Source organism: Alexandromys fortis, unplaced genomic scaffold, assembly GCF_014885135.2.
Source record: "Alexandromys fortis isolate MF-2015 unplaced genomic scaffold, M_Fortis_MF-2015_v1.1 scaffold_40, whole genome shotgun sequence".
Taxonomy (NCBI): Eukaryota; Metazoa; Chordata; class Mammalia; order Rodentia; family Cricetidae; genus Alexandromys; species Alexandromys fortis.
The window spans coordinates 5,755,974-5,774,031 of NW_026067966.1; the positions used below are offsets into that span (position 1 = coordinate 5,755,974).

An 18,058-nucleotide genomic window follows, 5' to 3' on the forward strand; every position below is an offset into this window, starting at 1 on the left:
TCAGTCATTCTTGAGAAATTCATAAACCAGATATATTCAGTGGACTTCAGGAATGTTTTATTTTGATTGGGGGTATTTAGCAGTAGTTTCTATATTTCTGGTCCTTCCGATCAAAACTGAACTCACCTTGCCTCCCACGGACTCTCCCCAGAGCAAGCCAGTCACTGTATTTTTTGTTTTGGGAACTATCTTCAAGAAATCCACCAACTCTATTGTTTGCATTCCCATCTACACAACCATTTAAGACCTAGAATGAAGAAATGTTTGATTATTTAAAAGAGTGTTGATGTGTAAGCTGAAACAATTAGAGTATGTATTGTGGAATTCCATTTTACCTGGATGTTTTAGTAATAATTACTACAATAAACAATGCTAAAACTACCAGGAGTCTTCTAATATTTGCATTTTCATTTATGTTCACAGATATTGTCTCTTTTAAATCTATTAAATTAATATGTTATGCTTTGAATAGAGTTTTCCAACCATCTGAAATATTCTAAATAAAATTTAATGTAGTATGATGAATTTTAAAATTATTAATGTTCTTTTCCCATATGTCAGTCAAATAGAGTAAAAAATGCTCAGCACATACACAATGACAAGGGAGGGAATGAATAAACAGAATCCAATAAATGAACTCCTATACTTTAGGATGTCTACATTGTGTAGAAGGACTTTGTTGAAAATGTGCCAACCTCTTTTTTTTTTTCAACTCTTGGATCACATCTTATTATCCTAACTGTAATTAGAAATCTTGTGAAATTAAGAATCATTAAATTCAATGAGTTTTTAGCATAGAAAATTCGCCCAGAGGCACCCAGCCAATGGGTCTGTAAGGATGGGTTTGCAGAAAGGTGTCCCTCCTCTCCTCCTATTCGCTCTAAAAGGAAGCATCTTTTCCACTTAGCTAATTAATTACACCTGCCAGCAAGCAGATGGTTCTGAATGCTTTGAAGCATGGAAATAGCTAGGTGCCTATCAGCCAGCTTCCTTCAGTGGCAATTTAGATTATAATTCTTGAAGCTCCAGAGAAATGAAATATTAAATAAGTACAAAAAACCCTATAACCTTTAAATTTTTTCAACAAAAAAAATTTTAAGGTATAAAACCATTGCTTTTTCCTGATCTCGGTACACACACGTTTTCAGGCTGTTTATGTTTGTATCGAGGTTGGTAGAGTGCTGGCCAGATGCTGATAGGCAATTGTTTTCAGCACTGAGATACAATATAAAACAGTGGGCTATTCGTAGAAATTCTAAAAATATTGTAGCTTCCCAGTAAGTTATGTTTTGCTGCTTGATATGTTGTTTAATTTGACGTAAGAATGCATATGTACCAACATTGAAAATAGAACTGCAGCCCTGGTGAAACCTGGATATGCGCCTTAATATGTACTTAGTATTCCATACTGTTAAAGCAGCCTAGTCAAGGTCAGTAGTGGGAAATGATCAGTAAAGTTTAATATTAATGCAATAGTATTTTGAATATCACCTAGCTATATATAAGTACATGTATACAAAATCAAATTAACCATAAGAGGTGAGTATATGGAAGATAAGTTTGCAGTTTTATGCAGTATTATTAACTTTTATGAGTTCATAATAAATATGTGGTTTATATCTTATTGAATTCACCATGAAGTATTTAGTTTCATAAGAAATTTAAAGTATGTCTTCTGATATAGTTTGTTACTTTGTACGTGAAATAGTATAGCCTTTCTATTTTAATTTATAAATATATAATCTTACTAGTAGTGGAATAAAAATGTCTCTGCAATTTTAGCTTTTGTCTCAATGCATTTATAAAATGTATCTAAATAAAATCAATAAAACATCTAAACTTCAAAATAAAATCTCTTCAGCTTACTCATATAAATAAAAGGCCATGTAATAAACAAAACCAATGATGGATTTATTTAAATATATGTGTATCAAATAATAACATTTAAAATGTATGTCATGAGGACAATGATGTTCTCTTAATATCTAAGTGTATAAAATCCAATAAGTTTGACTAAATGGAAGATACTTTGATTATGCTAAAATTAGTTACTTTTAATTTTTAATTTCTCTTTCTTTCCTCACTTGTTTTATTTTCTTTTACTTCTAACAGAATAGACTATGAAACTAAATTAGAAACTAAATTTCAGTCATTTTGACTTATTAATTCTTAACCTATTTCATTTTTATTAGTTAATCACAACTATAAATATGGTAAAAAAAAAAAGCATCATACTTAAAATGTATTTTGTTAATAAAACTAATACCTTGATACATTTAAGCCACTCAAATTTCCTTGTGTTAGAAATGAACTGCAAGAGACATAGAAACAGATTCTTTCAGGCTTATGACATTTTTGGGTAGAGTAATTAAAATACATTTTACCTTATTCATTGAACCAGAACCTCAAGGACTCAGTGTAGAGTTCCCACAGTACTTGAAAATAATAAAATTGCCTTTGAAAACCTCAGTCTCTAGTGAATGGAAGATTTTTCCTTAAGTAGGCTGAATTCTTCAAGTTTTATTGTACTGACTTTTCCTCTGTGCCTACTTTTACAGAGGCAGAAGGAATCCACGTTCAGTGATGAGGGTGGGAAGTGGTCCAGGCAGTCTAGTGGAGCCAAGTGTTTTTCATGTAGAAATAATCCCTTAAAAGCATAATTTTACCTTTCAACTCAATAAAATATTTTTGGAAAGTGCTTCAGGGAAATTGCTGAGTTCTTAATTATGCTTGGAACTAGACTGCAGAAGACAGAGTATACCTCAACTCCACTCATGCTACGCTTTCTTTCTGTTTCTCAGACAGCCTTTGCTGTAGTGCAGGGAATGTGGAATAAAAGCTTGAAATTAGAATCCCAGTTCAGCACTTAGTCTGAGTTGGATGCTCAGTTTTCTAGAACGCTCTGGTCAGTTAGTTAGCACTTTTAAACGTTATTTTTCTCAACTGTAATGTGAGACCATTAAAAATTTCCCTGCATGATTTTCTTAATTAAGGGAAATGCGATATTGTGCATATTCAGGTAGAGGTAGCATTGATGAAGAGCCATTACTCTGAGATCCACAAGGCCAGTTAGCCAGACCCGGGAATCCTCACAGGAGTCTTGTGTGTGAGCCATTAGACGTCTTGTTTGATCATTCTCTCTTGCCTGATATGCCTTTTGGAAATAAGAATTCCACCCACCCTCCAAAAAATGCTGATTTAAAGGCTCCAGTAATGTTCTGACTTCTTAGAACCTCTAATATGTTCCTAAAAAATGTGAAAATCAGATAAGTAGGTTAAAGAGTCTAACGGGCTTGGTATTCAAATCTGTAGGACTTTATAGTTGTTTTTCTCAGATTATTTTGACTCTTGGTGTAAAAAAATAAATGACTAAAAGACAGCTTATACAATGATTAATTTTGAGTTTACCATCACAAACTTGAGCTAAGTTTTCGTAATGAAAAATAAGTAAAATATGCATCACAAAATGTTTTTTATTAATTAACATGTGTACAAACTCTCATTTTCTAACTTAAGATAATTGTGCCGGTTCTCTTTCAAAGGGATGCTCATGAGACAAGTAAGTGAAAGTTACTGGGCAGGATAGAAAAAAATAAATATGCTCACCGGAGGGCTGTTCCCACTGCCCCTCCATAACAATAGCACACATCAGTTGGGCATTTGCTGAGTGGCAAAAGTGCAGGAAGAATTTCCAGTCAGTCATTACGATCTTATGATCATACTGTGAATGTGGTTCTGTTAGTATCTTTATTCTATTGCTAAGTGGAATGAGACTCGGGGAGAATGAATAAAGCTATATGTTAACAGTAGCATGTTATCAGTCAGATTCATGGCCACTCATCTGCCGCTATAGCCCACAGGAGAGCCTCATCTCAGGAGCTCTCCTTCCCTAGCGTAGGACTTCTGAGCTGATTAAACCATCTTTTCTTGATAGGCATTTTAAGATTTGGTGTTGTCTTTATGTCTAATCTTAGAGCATCTATATTACCTAAAATAAAATTCAATAGCATTTATTAAATCTGCTAAAGTTGAAACATTGTAAAGGGCATTTTTTTTTTGCTTAATCTGAAAGATACAGGCATATTGTTGCTTGATTGAACAGATTATGCTGTGTCATCCGATATAACACCATGAAAATAATTTTTCAGTTGTGGAAAATGAAATTTGTAGGGCTGGTGGTCATGAAATATGCTAATCTAATAAATAGTTACTGAAAAAGTAACTATTAGTGAGTTTGTTTTTGAAATATCATGTGTATGTAACTTGAAGTGTTTGAGTCCATTCTCTGAGAAAATGGAGTACTGAGTTATAACTTCTTCATTCAGGTGTGATGACCTATCTCTCCCTAGATTGGCTGACAGTACGATTTCATCACACTTATTACTTGGAGAGTGTTTGTTGTCTGTTTTATTATAAAATCAAAAACTTAATAATTTAAGCAATATGTGGAGCAGTCTCAGCATCCCTATGCTGTTCAGATGCCTTTTTTATTGTTCTTAATTTCCTAATGAATCCTGCTAGAAACTTGCCCAATCCTAGCCATGAAAGAGATTTGGTTACCTGTCCTCAGCTCTTAGAACTGACCTTTGTTTTATTGAAGCACAGAGGTGACAGTTACAGGAAGACTGTAAGCACAGATCTTATGACCTGTGAACCAAGGACCAAAACAAGAGAGGGAGCTTAAAATGTGGTCACAGAATGTAGCTCCAGAAACGATAAGATATGACTCAGAGAATTAATCCTATAGGTGTCAAGGATTACACTGTGAGAAAGCAGTAACGTATTACAGAATCTATCATCTGGTACTCAGGATAACCAGTCTTTAGATAAAAGAGTCTCCCAAAAGGGCTGACAACCAGTTTTGAAGGACATACAGCCTTTAAACATCCAGATATTTTGCATACATTATCTTTAACACTGAAATCCAATGGTGAATATTAAAATGTCAAATGCATAGATGATAGAAAATAAGTTGAAACTAATTAGTCTGTAATCAGCAGTGAACAAGTAGCAAAGACACTCTGCATAAGCTATAGAGAGTCCCTGTAAATGACAAAACCAATATAGAAAAAAATACTTGAACACATTTCCTCATCTTAAATTAGAAGAAAATAAAAGAAATATGCACTATGTGAGTTAATAAATATGAAGTTAACAAACAAGAAAATCTAATCTGTAGTTTAAAATAGTTTAAATATTTAAAAGACTTGTGTAAGATTGTACATAATCTTAAATTTTTACATAAAATATACAGATACTTCTCTGCCTTTTTGTTTGTTATGTATGTAGCTGATATTTCATGCTTTGACAACTAACAATGCATGCAGATTCACTACTCTATTTCAAACACCCATTCCTTTTGCTTTTGTCCAAATAAGTACATAAATATATTCTATTAAAAATCCAATGCTTCCTTAAAATGGTATAGAAGTTCATTGAGTTGTATAGACTTTGAATCTAGTTAATTTTGGTATATAATATTTTTATTTATTTGTTTTTTTATAATAAAGTTTAAAAGTTACAAAATACATTAAAATATATTTGCGCATTGTGACTTTTAACAGCATTTCAGAGGCAGTTTCGGTGTATTATTGTGTCATCAATTCTTCCATTCCTTATTTTTATGGGTTTTTGTTTTTAAGGTTTGTATTGCAGCTTTTGTTTCTGAATCATAATTAACATTATCCTTAAAATTATCCTTAATATTATCTCATATCGGCTTAAAAATCTTGTTACAGTTGAGAATCCAATAATCATTTTGCAAGACTTAGTAATTCTTCATTTTATTGCTTTATCTTTTTTCTGCAAGTTTTATCTTGCCAGCAACCAACATACACACTGATGTTATTACTGACATCTAGGAAAATCACCCTCTATAAAAACTCCAAAGAAGTGAAGCAATCACACATTGTAAGAAGAGTTATTAAAATGATACAAACTAATGGAGCAGGTGAGATATTTGAAAGTGACCTTGCAGTGCATCCCAAGCTTATTGTATTAGAGCTTGTAAATAAAAGGGACAAATCACTCCTGGTGCTGATATGACTTCCTCCCTTTATTGGAAATGAAAACATTGAACTCTGCTGATTTTTTTTCTACTAAAGCAATTACATTTTCTAGAAACTTAGAGGAGTTATTTAAGAGGATTGTTGTTTGTAATGAGGAAATTGTGCTGGACAGAACATAAAAACATTTTAGGTTTATGTAACTGAATATTTTATTTCAATATCAAGAAGTCACTAAATCTTCTGTGTTTTCTGTTTATGTACCTTGAAATATGCCCATGGCTATTATCACATCACTATGTTTACCTATTGTAGATTTTGGTATACATCATCAAACAACCATATTTTGTTCTTTTTATAATTGTCAGTATAGTTTGACATATTTTTAAGATCTTTTATTGAATAGTTTTAAGAATGTTATACTCTCTCTTCTGCCCTGTCATAGGCCCAAGCAGCTTCTTTATTAATTAATCAATAAAAGCAATGCATATACAGAAGGACTTCCCACATAACACATGGCATTAAACAAATATTCTAGGATATATCAATGTCAAATACAGCAACCCAATGAGGAAAGTATGTACTATCCATCAATGCAGACTTGGAGACACCATGATATCATGCAGCAACAAATGTAAAATGGCAGGTGAACTTTGCAGACATGTTGAACAAAACAGATAAGATGTAAAAATGTTATGTAGATTTTTGGTAGTGTGACAGCACTTCTCCCTTTTACTATCACTACTTGGAACTTTTAAATAAAATATGTAGTTGGCCATATGAGAGTCAGGGAAGAAATTTGATTCCCTGCTGCTCTATGGGTCTTTGTGACTTAATTCAGAGTAGCAGAATTATAATTGTTCATTGAAGGTTTCCTACCATGACTGATGGACAGCATACACCCATCTATTCCTTTTAATGATTTCTTTGATTTTGAACATCCCTTTTACCAACTGAACCCTCTTTTTTACATTGAAGTGGTTGGATTTAAGATGGACTGGAATCTAGGACCCCAATGATTTTATACTTTGCAATGTCCCTGAGCCACCTAACCAGAAAGATGTGTAAAATAAAAACAAAAGTTCTTCCTGTAATCTGTAACCTATTACACAGTATAAGAATATTAATTTAAATATATGAAAATATAAGCTTCACTTATGCCAGTAAGTAAACTATTGTCTAAATAGTTGTCAAGATTAAAACAGAATCAATATTTGATTGGTACCATGATTTTAGTAGCCCCATTATGGAGGTTAGAACTGTACCTTGAAATAGTGAGAAATGTCATACAACTAGCAAATCAGAACTATTCATTGAAATTTGTTTTATCTCATTAACTAGATTCAGTATTATTTTCTTCTTGTAGACCTCAAACCTTGATACTGGAAGAAGGATCTATTTGTTTATAATCTATCTACCTATCTACCCACAAAACAAATCCATACTGGAGGCACTCTTTCTATTTACTAATAGTCTAAAATGTATTGCTATTTCAATATGTACAAAAGAGTCATATGACAGGTGTTACGAAACAACAATAGCTGAGTTGAGAAGAATCAGTGCATATAGAATGAAGAGCTATGAGGAACTTCCATTAGGACATTATGATTCAATAAATATGAACAAATGATGTAACCATGGATAGATCTTGTTTAGTGGCTGAGTGTATGAGGTCAGAGATTAGTTTATAGGAATCAGTTTTTTCCTTCCACAATGTGGTTTTTAAGGATCCAGGGATGAAGTAAGTCCATCAAGTTTCAGAAAGCCCTTTTTCTTGCCGAGATTTACTGCTAACTCACAATTTCTTTCACATTCTTGGCATTTTCTTAGGAATTATGAACAAAAATGATGTGCTTCATGGTTTTTATTCTTAAGGAAACCAGGACAATATAGGGAAGATAAGGAAAGTATCCAAAAATAATAGGCATGTGAAAATATGAGCTCTGTGACAAATGATCATTAAAACAGTGCTATACAGGGCAACTAATGGATACATAACTAGTTATTTACAGTAAACCACTCCAAAGAGCTTATACTTGAGCTGAAACAATGTGAACACAGAATTGTCATGTGCACTCAAGCCCTATTACTAAGTTCAGACACTGTGGCAACATTGCTTAGTTCTGTTCAATTGAAATCAAGGTGTTTTTGCATTTATTTTCTATTATAACTTGATTTTCAGCCAATGAGTCTAATAATTTCCTCATTAAATTGCCTTGCTCTGCTTGAAAAACCGTCCACTGTTACTGTCTCACAATTGGTATTCGCCTCCGTGAGCTTTTGACTCTGATCACCGAGCTGAGAGATAGAGGGTGCATCACTCATTTACATTGTCACCCTCTACCCCCTCCCAATACAAATGTGACATTTCAATTTTGCACACTTCAACTCTCCTTAAATCATCTGTATAAAAACTTCAAAGCTTGATTGATGATGAATGAGCCATTGTCTCCTCAAGCACCCGTTTCTCATTAGCCTTTCGAGTCTCAGCTTATTAATAATGAACCTTGAGGGCTGACCCAGTGGGGTAGCAGCAATTCATTGTGCTCCCAGCTGAAAGGTCTGGGTTTGGGAGAGATACAGGAATCCGTAGAGCAAGTCCAGTCCGGAGATGATGTATTAAGTATTACAGGTGGATGATGTGATCTATATTACTTCTGTATCATTATCTGCCAACAGACTTGTGTGGCTTGAGGCGATGACAGTGAGAAAGATACATTGCTTTGTTTCTGAGAAAGATCCATAAATGCTTTTGCAGCTTCGTTGAAAATGGCCTTGTGCGACTTTGGATTGTGACTTCTTCGTTGTATGCTTTACCTTGGATCGGTAATATAAGTCTAATATATATACTATTTAGATATCTTCACTGTAACTAGAGAAGTGTGATGCATTTCACCTGTTTTTCACTGTCATTTCATTCTACAGTTGACCTACATGATGACTCTTTCAAAGTGAGACATTTAAATACACAGCCAGGGATTGATGTGAGCTATTTCGTTCCTGTATATTAGATTTTTATTATTTCATTCTAGCTAATAGTTCTTTGAGAAATATTTACTACCAATACCAGTAAAGAGACCAAAGTGTCATATGGATAAGTGCATTTACAATTATAATAGCTGTTTTGAGAAAAAGAAAGATCCAGACACTATTATGTAGTAATTAGAAATAGTACATTTGGATCAGAGAAATATTTTCAGTTTCTTAGATCTACCAAGAGGTCACAGTCATCTAAAATTTTAGTCAGGATGTCGCATTATATAGGTCAGTGACAAAATACAATTTTTACCACATTTTCTTTTGAATGAGTATATTTAATTAATGCCAATGATTCTATTAAAATAAACTATCTGGTAATCCACTATAATAGCTAGTCTAGGGAAAGTGGATAACAAAAGAAATTATTTCAATAACAAAAAAAAATCTTCATCAGACTCAAGAAAGGATATTTAAATAAAAAAGACAAAAATAAAACATTCACTGGCCAGTGTTTCAGGAATTGAAGGTGGAAGTTGTTCAAACTCTCTCTAAAATGTTATAGCAGCACTTTGTATTTTCCTAACAATTAGTATCAGAAACTCTATCAATTAACTACTACAGCATAATTTTAGGCTTTCCCAAAGTATGATAGATAATTTGTGTAAGCTTAGGAAATTGGGACCAACTGCAAAACTCAAAGTCATTATTATTCACATAGAAACAACCTAGCTTGATAGATAAAATGTACTTTTTATATCACAAAAATATGTTAAAGAGAGTTCTAAAAATCAAAAAAGCTCCCTACAGTAATCCTGCAAGCTATAAATTCTGAGCATTTTATAAAATAAAATTTATTTCATTTCAATGAACTATATGTATATATAAAACAGGTAGTCAAAAGATAAAATTATGTCTTAACATTATCTATTGGTGTGTTTAGTTTACTTTATACTTAATAAGTTCTAATGTCTATAGATTTTTAACTTAGTAAATATCTGATATGTATCTCCTTATACAATAGTCCGATACCCAGTGCTGGGATGTGTACCCAAAGCTATATCTGACAAACAGAAGTTCTTTCTGTTATAAACACAGATCCAGATAAAATTATTTAAGTTGTTTATGAAAAAAGATAACTTTCATCATTAATTTTACTTAGTCACAAAGCAAAGTAGAAGATATATCCAAAGCTATCTGATTAATGTTGGCATGAAATTTTATGACTTATGTTTGTGTAAGCAATGTATGTTGGGCAAAGACTGCTCAATTGACCGATGTTGCAAAGACAGCTATGTACCATGTCCCTTAACTTCCCAAAGCTTAGTCTGGTCGTATTTAAATTTGAAACATATGTGTTTGTTTGAGTTAAATCCCATGTACAGAAGAAATGGGATGGTCGACATGGGGGAAGGACAGAGAGGAAGAGCAAAAAGAGATATCTTGGTTGAGGGAGCCATTATGGAGCTAGTGTGAAGCCTGTCACCTCAAAAATTTCCAGGAATCCACAATGATGACCCCAGCTAAGACCCCAAGCAATAGCTGAGAGGGTCCCTGAATTGTCCTTTTCCTGTTATCGGATTGATGACTACCTTAATTGTCATCATAGAACCTTCATCCAATATCTGATGGAAGCAGATGAAGAGAATCACAGCTAAGCACTGCTCCGAGCTTCTGGAGACCAGTCAAAGAGAGGGGGGACCAATAATATGAGGGTCAAGACCAGGAGGGGGATACCCACAGAAACTACTGACCTGAGCTAGCCGGAGCTTGTGACTCCTGACTGAAAGCAAGGAACGCTGCAAAGGATCAAACTAGGTCTTCTGAATGTGGCTGACAATTGTGTGGCCGGGGTGGTGTGCGGGGCCTGGTAGTGGGACCAGGATTAATCTCTCGTGCTGAAACTGGATTTGGAGCCCATTCCTTTTGGAAGGATATCCTGCTCAGCCTAAATATAGTGGAGAGTTCATTGATCCTGTCTCAAAATGATGTGTAAGACTTTATTGACTCCCATTGGGAAGCCTTACCTTCTCTGAGGAGTGGATGGGGGGTAGGGTGAGGGGAAGATGGGAGGAGCAGAAGGAGAGAAGAGAATGGGAACTGGGATAGTTATGTAAAATGAGAAAAGATTATTTTTAAAAAATAAATTAAAGAAAATAATAAAAATAAATAAACCCCATATTACAGCATAATGCAAATTATTATTTACTTACTCTATGTATAAAAATATTTATTACATCTTTCATTTGACCTATATGTATTTAGTCAGAAAAACCTGAGATACAAATAAATGTAATGAGATTTTTCAGTAATGAATGGTACTTTTATTTTTACAGAATGCTATATCTAATGTAACTCTAACATTTATTAGTAATAGTCAGTTCTGTTTTGAGAAATTCCTGGAAATAATTTCAAACAATATAGTAAGAAAGTTCAAGGCTTTTCTTTCCTTTACCAATTGATTAAAGGATCAAGAATCTGTTTGTGTCTTTCTTAATTTACTCTTGTATGCTTTTACAACCGACTGTGAGCACAGTGGGGTGAGACTGCCTTGAACTCACTCACGTGTCTGACACTTTTTTCACGCTCCTCCACCTGCCTTACTCAAGCTTCTTTGCTTGACTGTCCATTGCATTTATTCGCTGCTTTTCATCTCTTACTTTTCTATAGCAATCTTTTTGTCTAAATCCTAAAGTTTAGTTATTACTTACTTTATTTTCATGTTAGAGGAAACTGTGGTTTAAAACAGGTGATTTTTAAAAATAAATCCTCAGTAAAAAAAAGTCTCTTCTTATAAGTTACTAAAATAGTTATAAGTATAGGTGACTTTTGGTATTTTATCGGATCTCCCCAAATCCTTCTGCTTTCTGATAATTATTTGTCCTTCATAGTCAGTTATAGTGCAAACATCAGGTTACTCTTTTGTTGCTACATTCTTCTGGGTCGTAAACTATCCTACAGAAGTTTCTTATTTGAAATATAAAACTAATCAAGTATTTCCTCTCAAGTGATATTAAACTAATATTTGACATTTATGTTATAAAATCAAACAAATAAAACTAATCAAGTATTTCCTCTCAAGTGATATTAAACTAATATTTGACATTTATGTTATAAAGTCAAACAAAATTTTAAATCATATTTAAAAACAATTATAGCACTATTTTCTGAAAATATTTTGGTAGACAAGTATTTAAAATGTGACATCATATATTCATCAGTGTATTCCTATAAATGCCAATAAAAACCTACTTTTTCTGAAGGTGAGATTTTGACATTTGAAGGTGGAGAAAGATATATAGCATAAAGGGAAAACTGAAACTTTCCAGTACTCAAAGCTAAATAAAAATGTATGACTCCCCCCCAGCAGAAGTGCTGGAGGAAGCTGGCTCTCGGGTCTTTCGTGGCAAAATGTCCCAACCAGATTGACCATGAATATGTCTTAGTAGAAAATTTTAGTCTGTAAGCTTGTTTTGAAATTATTATTGTCTCGTTTCTCTATCTCTTTTCCAAGAAAAGTCAAGCTCTCCAGCATAATATTTCTAAGAAATAAATGTTAATAATAGTAGATTAATTCTGCTGAAGAAAGAGATTTGATGAGATTATTATTCACCATAATACAATCTGATTCTATTTGAGACTATCCAGATAGGAAGCTGAAAATGGAGAGTGTGCTTCTTCCATTTTAACAGTTTGAATTGAAATGTGACTCCTGAAAACTAAGGTTGTTTTTGTTGTTGTTGTTGTTGTTTTGTTTGCTTTCAAAATTTTTGAGCTATTACCACTCTCCACACATCTTTTTTTCCAGTGTAATTTTTCCAAATGTAGACTGAAAAATAGCCTTCATTTCCTAAATAGCAGTCAGAATACTCTTTCTTTTCACCTAATGAAGAATTATTCCTAGAGCTGAAGAGTATCACACAGTGTCTCATGAGAAAGCTATTAGTGTAAGACCTGTGCACATTTTCCCATAGAAACGTAATGCCAAGCATTAATACAGAAATCCTTTTTGCAATCAGTCTTACATCTGCTTCTGTTCTGATGAAGGTTGCATGGCTGGGTCATGAAAAAAAAATGAACTAGGCTTTAAAAGAAAAAAAAAACATGATCTAATTTCTCTTTGTTTCTTTTTTCTTACCCTTTAAGAAGTAGAACAGATAGTGAAAAGATTGATGATGAGAATAGAGCTGAGTTTGAAAGGGGGACTGTTTGAAAAATGTAAATTTTTCTAGAGGATTTTATACATGCAGAGCCATCAGGTTCTTTGAATGTGCCACCAATTTTGCTTCAGCAAATGCTACTTGGCTGTTATGTATTCCTTTATTCATTTATTTCACACTGGTTGAAGAAAGCTATTCAATATGTAACTTAGACCAGGCGTATCAAAAGGAAAAAATAGCAATATTAAAAATATATTGAAGAACTGCACAAGGAAGATGATTCTCAAGTCTGCTAAGGAGCATGATTTTCTTTCCAGGCTCTTACACTCTGACTGGTTGGGATTTATTGGTTACCAGTATTTTCTTAAGCTGATATTTTCTCTGTCTTTCATAAAATACCAATGGAAGATTTTCTTGAACAAAAATGCAGTTATTATTTAAATTTATTTTTAGAGAATATTAATAGCACATACTCATTATACACAATAACGAACTTCATAGACATCTTGCACAAGTACATCAAGTAATTCTATTATCTTTACTCTTACTCTCCCTGGTCTGAATGCAATTCCTATTAATCCCATTCACCCTCATATCTCTTCTTTATGTGAATGCCCACTTTACATTCATGTATGCTCTTGTCTTCCTCTGTAATATCTAAGCTCTACATGCAAGAGAGAACACTTGATATTTGTCCTTTTGCAGCAGATATTTTATCTAGTAACATTTTCTCTAGTAGCATTTCCAGGAAATAGCCCGATTTTATTCCTCTTCCTAACTAAAGAAAGTAACATTTTGTATAGACAACATGTTTTGGAATTCAGCTGGACCTTTCTGTTTCTTCCTCTGTCTCATTTTGCCTTCACATCAGGGCATCATGTATTGGATGATATCTAATATCATCATGTATTAAACAACATAGCCATCCTGTATCTGCAGTGGATAATACAGGCATGCAGAGAGTCACGGAAGGAAACTGACTCTGAATAGCACCTGGTACAACATCACATCTAATCCTACACTTTTTAAAGACTGTTACTTATTTTTCTTAGCTTGTAGTTATAGCTGAAAACTTATTAAACAATTATATAATGATTTTAAGATTATTTATAGACTGAATTACAAAGGGATACTCTAGTAGATACTAAAATAAAGATGCTATTTATGTGTCTAATTTCTTTAAAATAACTTTTCTTCAGAGGGATTATCTTAATTTTTCCAAATAACTTTAGTGTATCTGAAGGATTATCTTTATGTGTAATTATACACTGTTCCTGTGAATACTTCAGTTAATCATTATTAATTATGGAATAAAGAATCAAGCAAAAAGTAGACCTCATAGATTTTTTATCTCATTTCCAGGTTCCTGAGCCAAACAGGAATGATATAATATCTTGTTTTGTGTTAGTCTTAATGATTGACCAATCTATTGATAATATTTCATATGGGAGAGAATATTTTGCAAGAGAACATTAATTTTCATTTTTTACTTTATGTTCATTACTGATGTATGGGCTCTAGTAAATCTTAGATTGAATAAGTTCTAAGGAAGGCACATTTGAATGTGTGTATCAAAAATCATGAGATTTCACAATCTATGGTCATGGAATTATATTTTGGGACATTTATTTTAATGACTAAGCAAAGAGAAAATAAAATAACAAGAGTTCTATTAAGTAATATTAATTAGTTCATATTCTATAATATTATATTATCATTAAATAAAATAAAACAAAAATTATCTTTCAATATTTTATACAAAATGTTAAACCAAAGTATCAGATTTTGAACTCTTACAAGTGATGTTATTATAAATCCAGGGTAAAGTCACAGACACTAAAAATATCAAAATTTTGGATATGTGTCTATTATTAGAATTATTTCTATTTTTGTCTGTACTTTTCAACCTTTTGAAGTGCTAAAATTTAAAGTGCTAAAATGAAGGTAAATGAACCAATGAAAATAGTTCTAGGAGCATCCTGGCTCTTAATATGATTCTAGTGTTGAAAATAAGTCCAACAATGCCTTTCTGATGGCTAACATTTTTAAAAAAGCAAATTAATGGTTAATTTTGTTTCTCATACAGAAATTCTAAATGGTGGAGTCTATGTCGACCAGAACAAATTCCTGTGTTATGCTGACACCATACACTGGCAAGATATTGTTCGGAATCCATGGCCTTCCAACATGACTTTGGTGTCAACAAATGGAAGCTCGGGATGTAAGTAGCATTACCCCATCATTAGACGTGTGTGTGTGTGTGTGTGTGTGTGTGTGTGTGTGTGTGTGTGCGCGTGCGCGCATGGAGTCAGGGGACAACTTGTGGGAATTTCTTTTCTCCTTCTAGCATTTATTGGCATTCCTAGAGTTTAATAGTCATTAAACCCTATCCTCTATCTGCTCACCATCTCAACGGTCCACACCATCCTCTCTAATGTCTTAATATTCTTTACCCTGTGTTATATTGAACGTCCTAATCAGCATGCCATTGATGATATTTAGGCATCCGACTCCATTCAAAAGCTCATTCCTCTAATTACGCTATTTCACAGCTCTTAAACCTTGATTTCTCACTAATGCCCCATTGGTAATATCTGACTGTAGAGCTGCAAGCCTTTAATCCCAGCACTGAGGAGGCAGAGGCAGACCAATCTCTGAGACCAAGGTCAGCCTGTTCTAGGGGGTTCCAGAACAGTCAGGCATCCACAAAGAAACTATCTCTCAAAAAGAAAAACTAAAACAAATAATTAAGGCAATAATTTACAATAAAGCAACATGAGTCATTATAAAGTTCATATACTAAGACTTCTTAGTTTGTAATCAGAAATAAACTACCCAGTTCTCTACTTCTTAAAAGTATAGGACATTTCTTCCAGAGAGGACATTTTAGGTAAATAGTATTTAATATGATGAAATGAAAAACAAATAGTATCTGAACTATCATTAAAACCTCTGCCAATGACTATGTCTGGAATCTCTTTTGTTTTTTTAAAGCAGGCTTTGCTGTCACACATTTATTATTGCTGACATCTGTATGAGAGCTGAATCTTTATTGAGTATTAACCTGGGTTTTAAATTTCTTAATCTATTATTATATATTTCCCATCTGAAATGATAACTCCACATAATTCCATAATTATTTGCAATAGTGATGATTGTGTTATGACTCTTTTATGGGAAATCAAACTCCAAGGGACAATTATTAAATTTCATGATGGCCATAATAACATAATGGGAAAATATGAATGTATTTGATCAAAACTGACAGTTGTATTTTTAACAAAAGGCTAAAACAGCTTTTTTGTGAAAGTAGAGTAACATAATTTTCTTGTCATCTTTAAAAAGAAATTTGTATGAGAGTCTGTCTTTGTAGTTTTAAAGTTACCTACCAGGCAAAATTTTGTGTACATTTTTTTAATCTGCTTGTGCTAACAATGGGAAAGACGTGATTTAGAAATGACTACTATTTTCAGGTGGCCATAATAAAGGAATATATTATGAGGAAGGGGTTGTTTGGTTGGATGAGGGAAAGGCCTGCTGGTTCTCAGCTTCTTAGAAAGACTAGCCTTTAAGGCATACATGAGATCATACAAGAAAAAAGTCTGAGCCAAAAGCTTGAGGGAAATTTGCTCTCCTCTTACAGAGCTTGAAACAGGAAAGGTCTGTGGAGTTTGTCCATTTTCACAGATGGTATCACTTTGTGCTGTTCTTTTGAGGGCTAATTTGGACGGTTGTGCCTATAATTAGGCAACTGTGACTGTGATTTTTTTTGTTTTGCATGCAAAAATTTCAGATGCAAAAATTAAAAATGCAGGCTGGATTCATAATCAATAGCCCTTTACAGATTAGCCGTCTATTGTTGTCAAAATGTTATTGCTTACAAAGCTCTAGATGGTAAATCATTCAATCTACTATATGATATGATATCTGACAATAATGAATTAACTATTTTTAAATACTAGTTTTCAATGGTTTTATTTTCTAACAGGAAAAAAACAATGCAGAAAAGATAAACACTAACTAAACTCCAATATTGAGTCCACTGATTTAGTCCACTTGTAATAATCCTACTTGAAGTAACTAAATATAAAGTGTAGCTTTCCAGGGTCTAAGAGGAAATGTGGCTCCAGCTCAGTTTGCACATAGCTGCAGCTTCAATAGGAGAAAGAGTTCTGAAGCGTCAGGACACAAAGGTGGGGATGAACTCAATACCACTGACATACAAAATTTAAAAGTTAATATCACAAATTTTATAATATCTTTTTCATCAAAATTAGGAATAAATAAATGAATAAGTGTATTTATTATTTTTATTGAAAATAGATTCTTCTCATACAATACATCCAGACCACAAATTACCCTTCCTCCAATCCTGCCAACTCAAAAGCTACTAAGTACTAGAAATGGATTATAGATAGAATCTGTCATTTTTTGTTTTTCACAATATAATTGTCACTACTATGTCATTTAGTTCATATATTAATTTATGAAAATAATACTTTTAATAGGTGATTAGTAGAGAATATATCTATTCATGTTCAAAAGCTTCTCAACTTTCTGTCACGTAATTATCAGAATCTGGTGAATCCTCATTTGGCCTGTGTGCTTATTTGTTTTTCTTATTACCAGTCCTAACAACATGCATGCTAAATGTCTTTTCAGTAAAGAGTGACCACACCTGTGTCCTGAAACTCTTGTCATTGTCACTAACATTAAGCAAAACCAAATAGCTTAGTATTTTCTCTAAATTTATGCCCATCTTACAGCTTTATGAGCTGAGCTTTGTAGTTTGTAGATAGTTACTTTCTTCTGCTGCTTGACATAAGAAATCCTAACCATGCTTTAAGACATTTATCCAGATCATATTCCAAGGAACTTTGTCCTCCTGAATTTCATTCTAGAGATGCAGGGATGGCT

The 18,058-nt window shown here is 33.1% G+C and overlaps 1 protein-coding gene across 1 annotated transcript in view; it reads left to right on the forward strand.

Moving 5' to 3' along the window:
• Erbb4 (erb-b2 receptor tyrosine kinase 4) overlaps window positions 1-18,058 on the forward strand; it is a 1,076,399-nt gene that overhangs the window by 660,180 nt on the left and 398,161 nt on the right. The window contains 1 exon segment of the mRNA XM_050154172.1: window positions 15,228-15,362. Coding sequence (XP_050010129.1) covers window positions 15,228-15,362 — 135 coding nt within the window.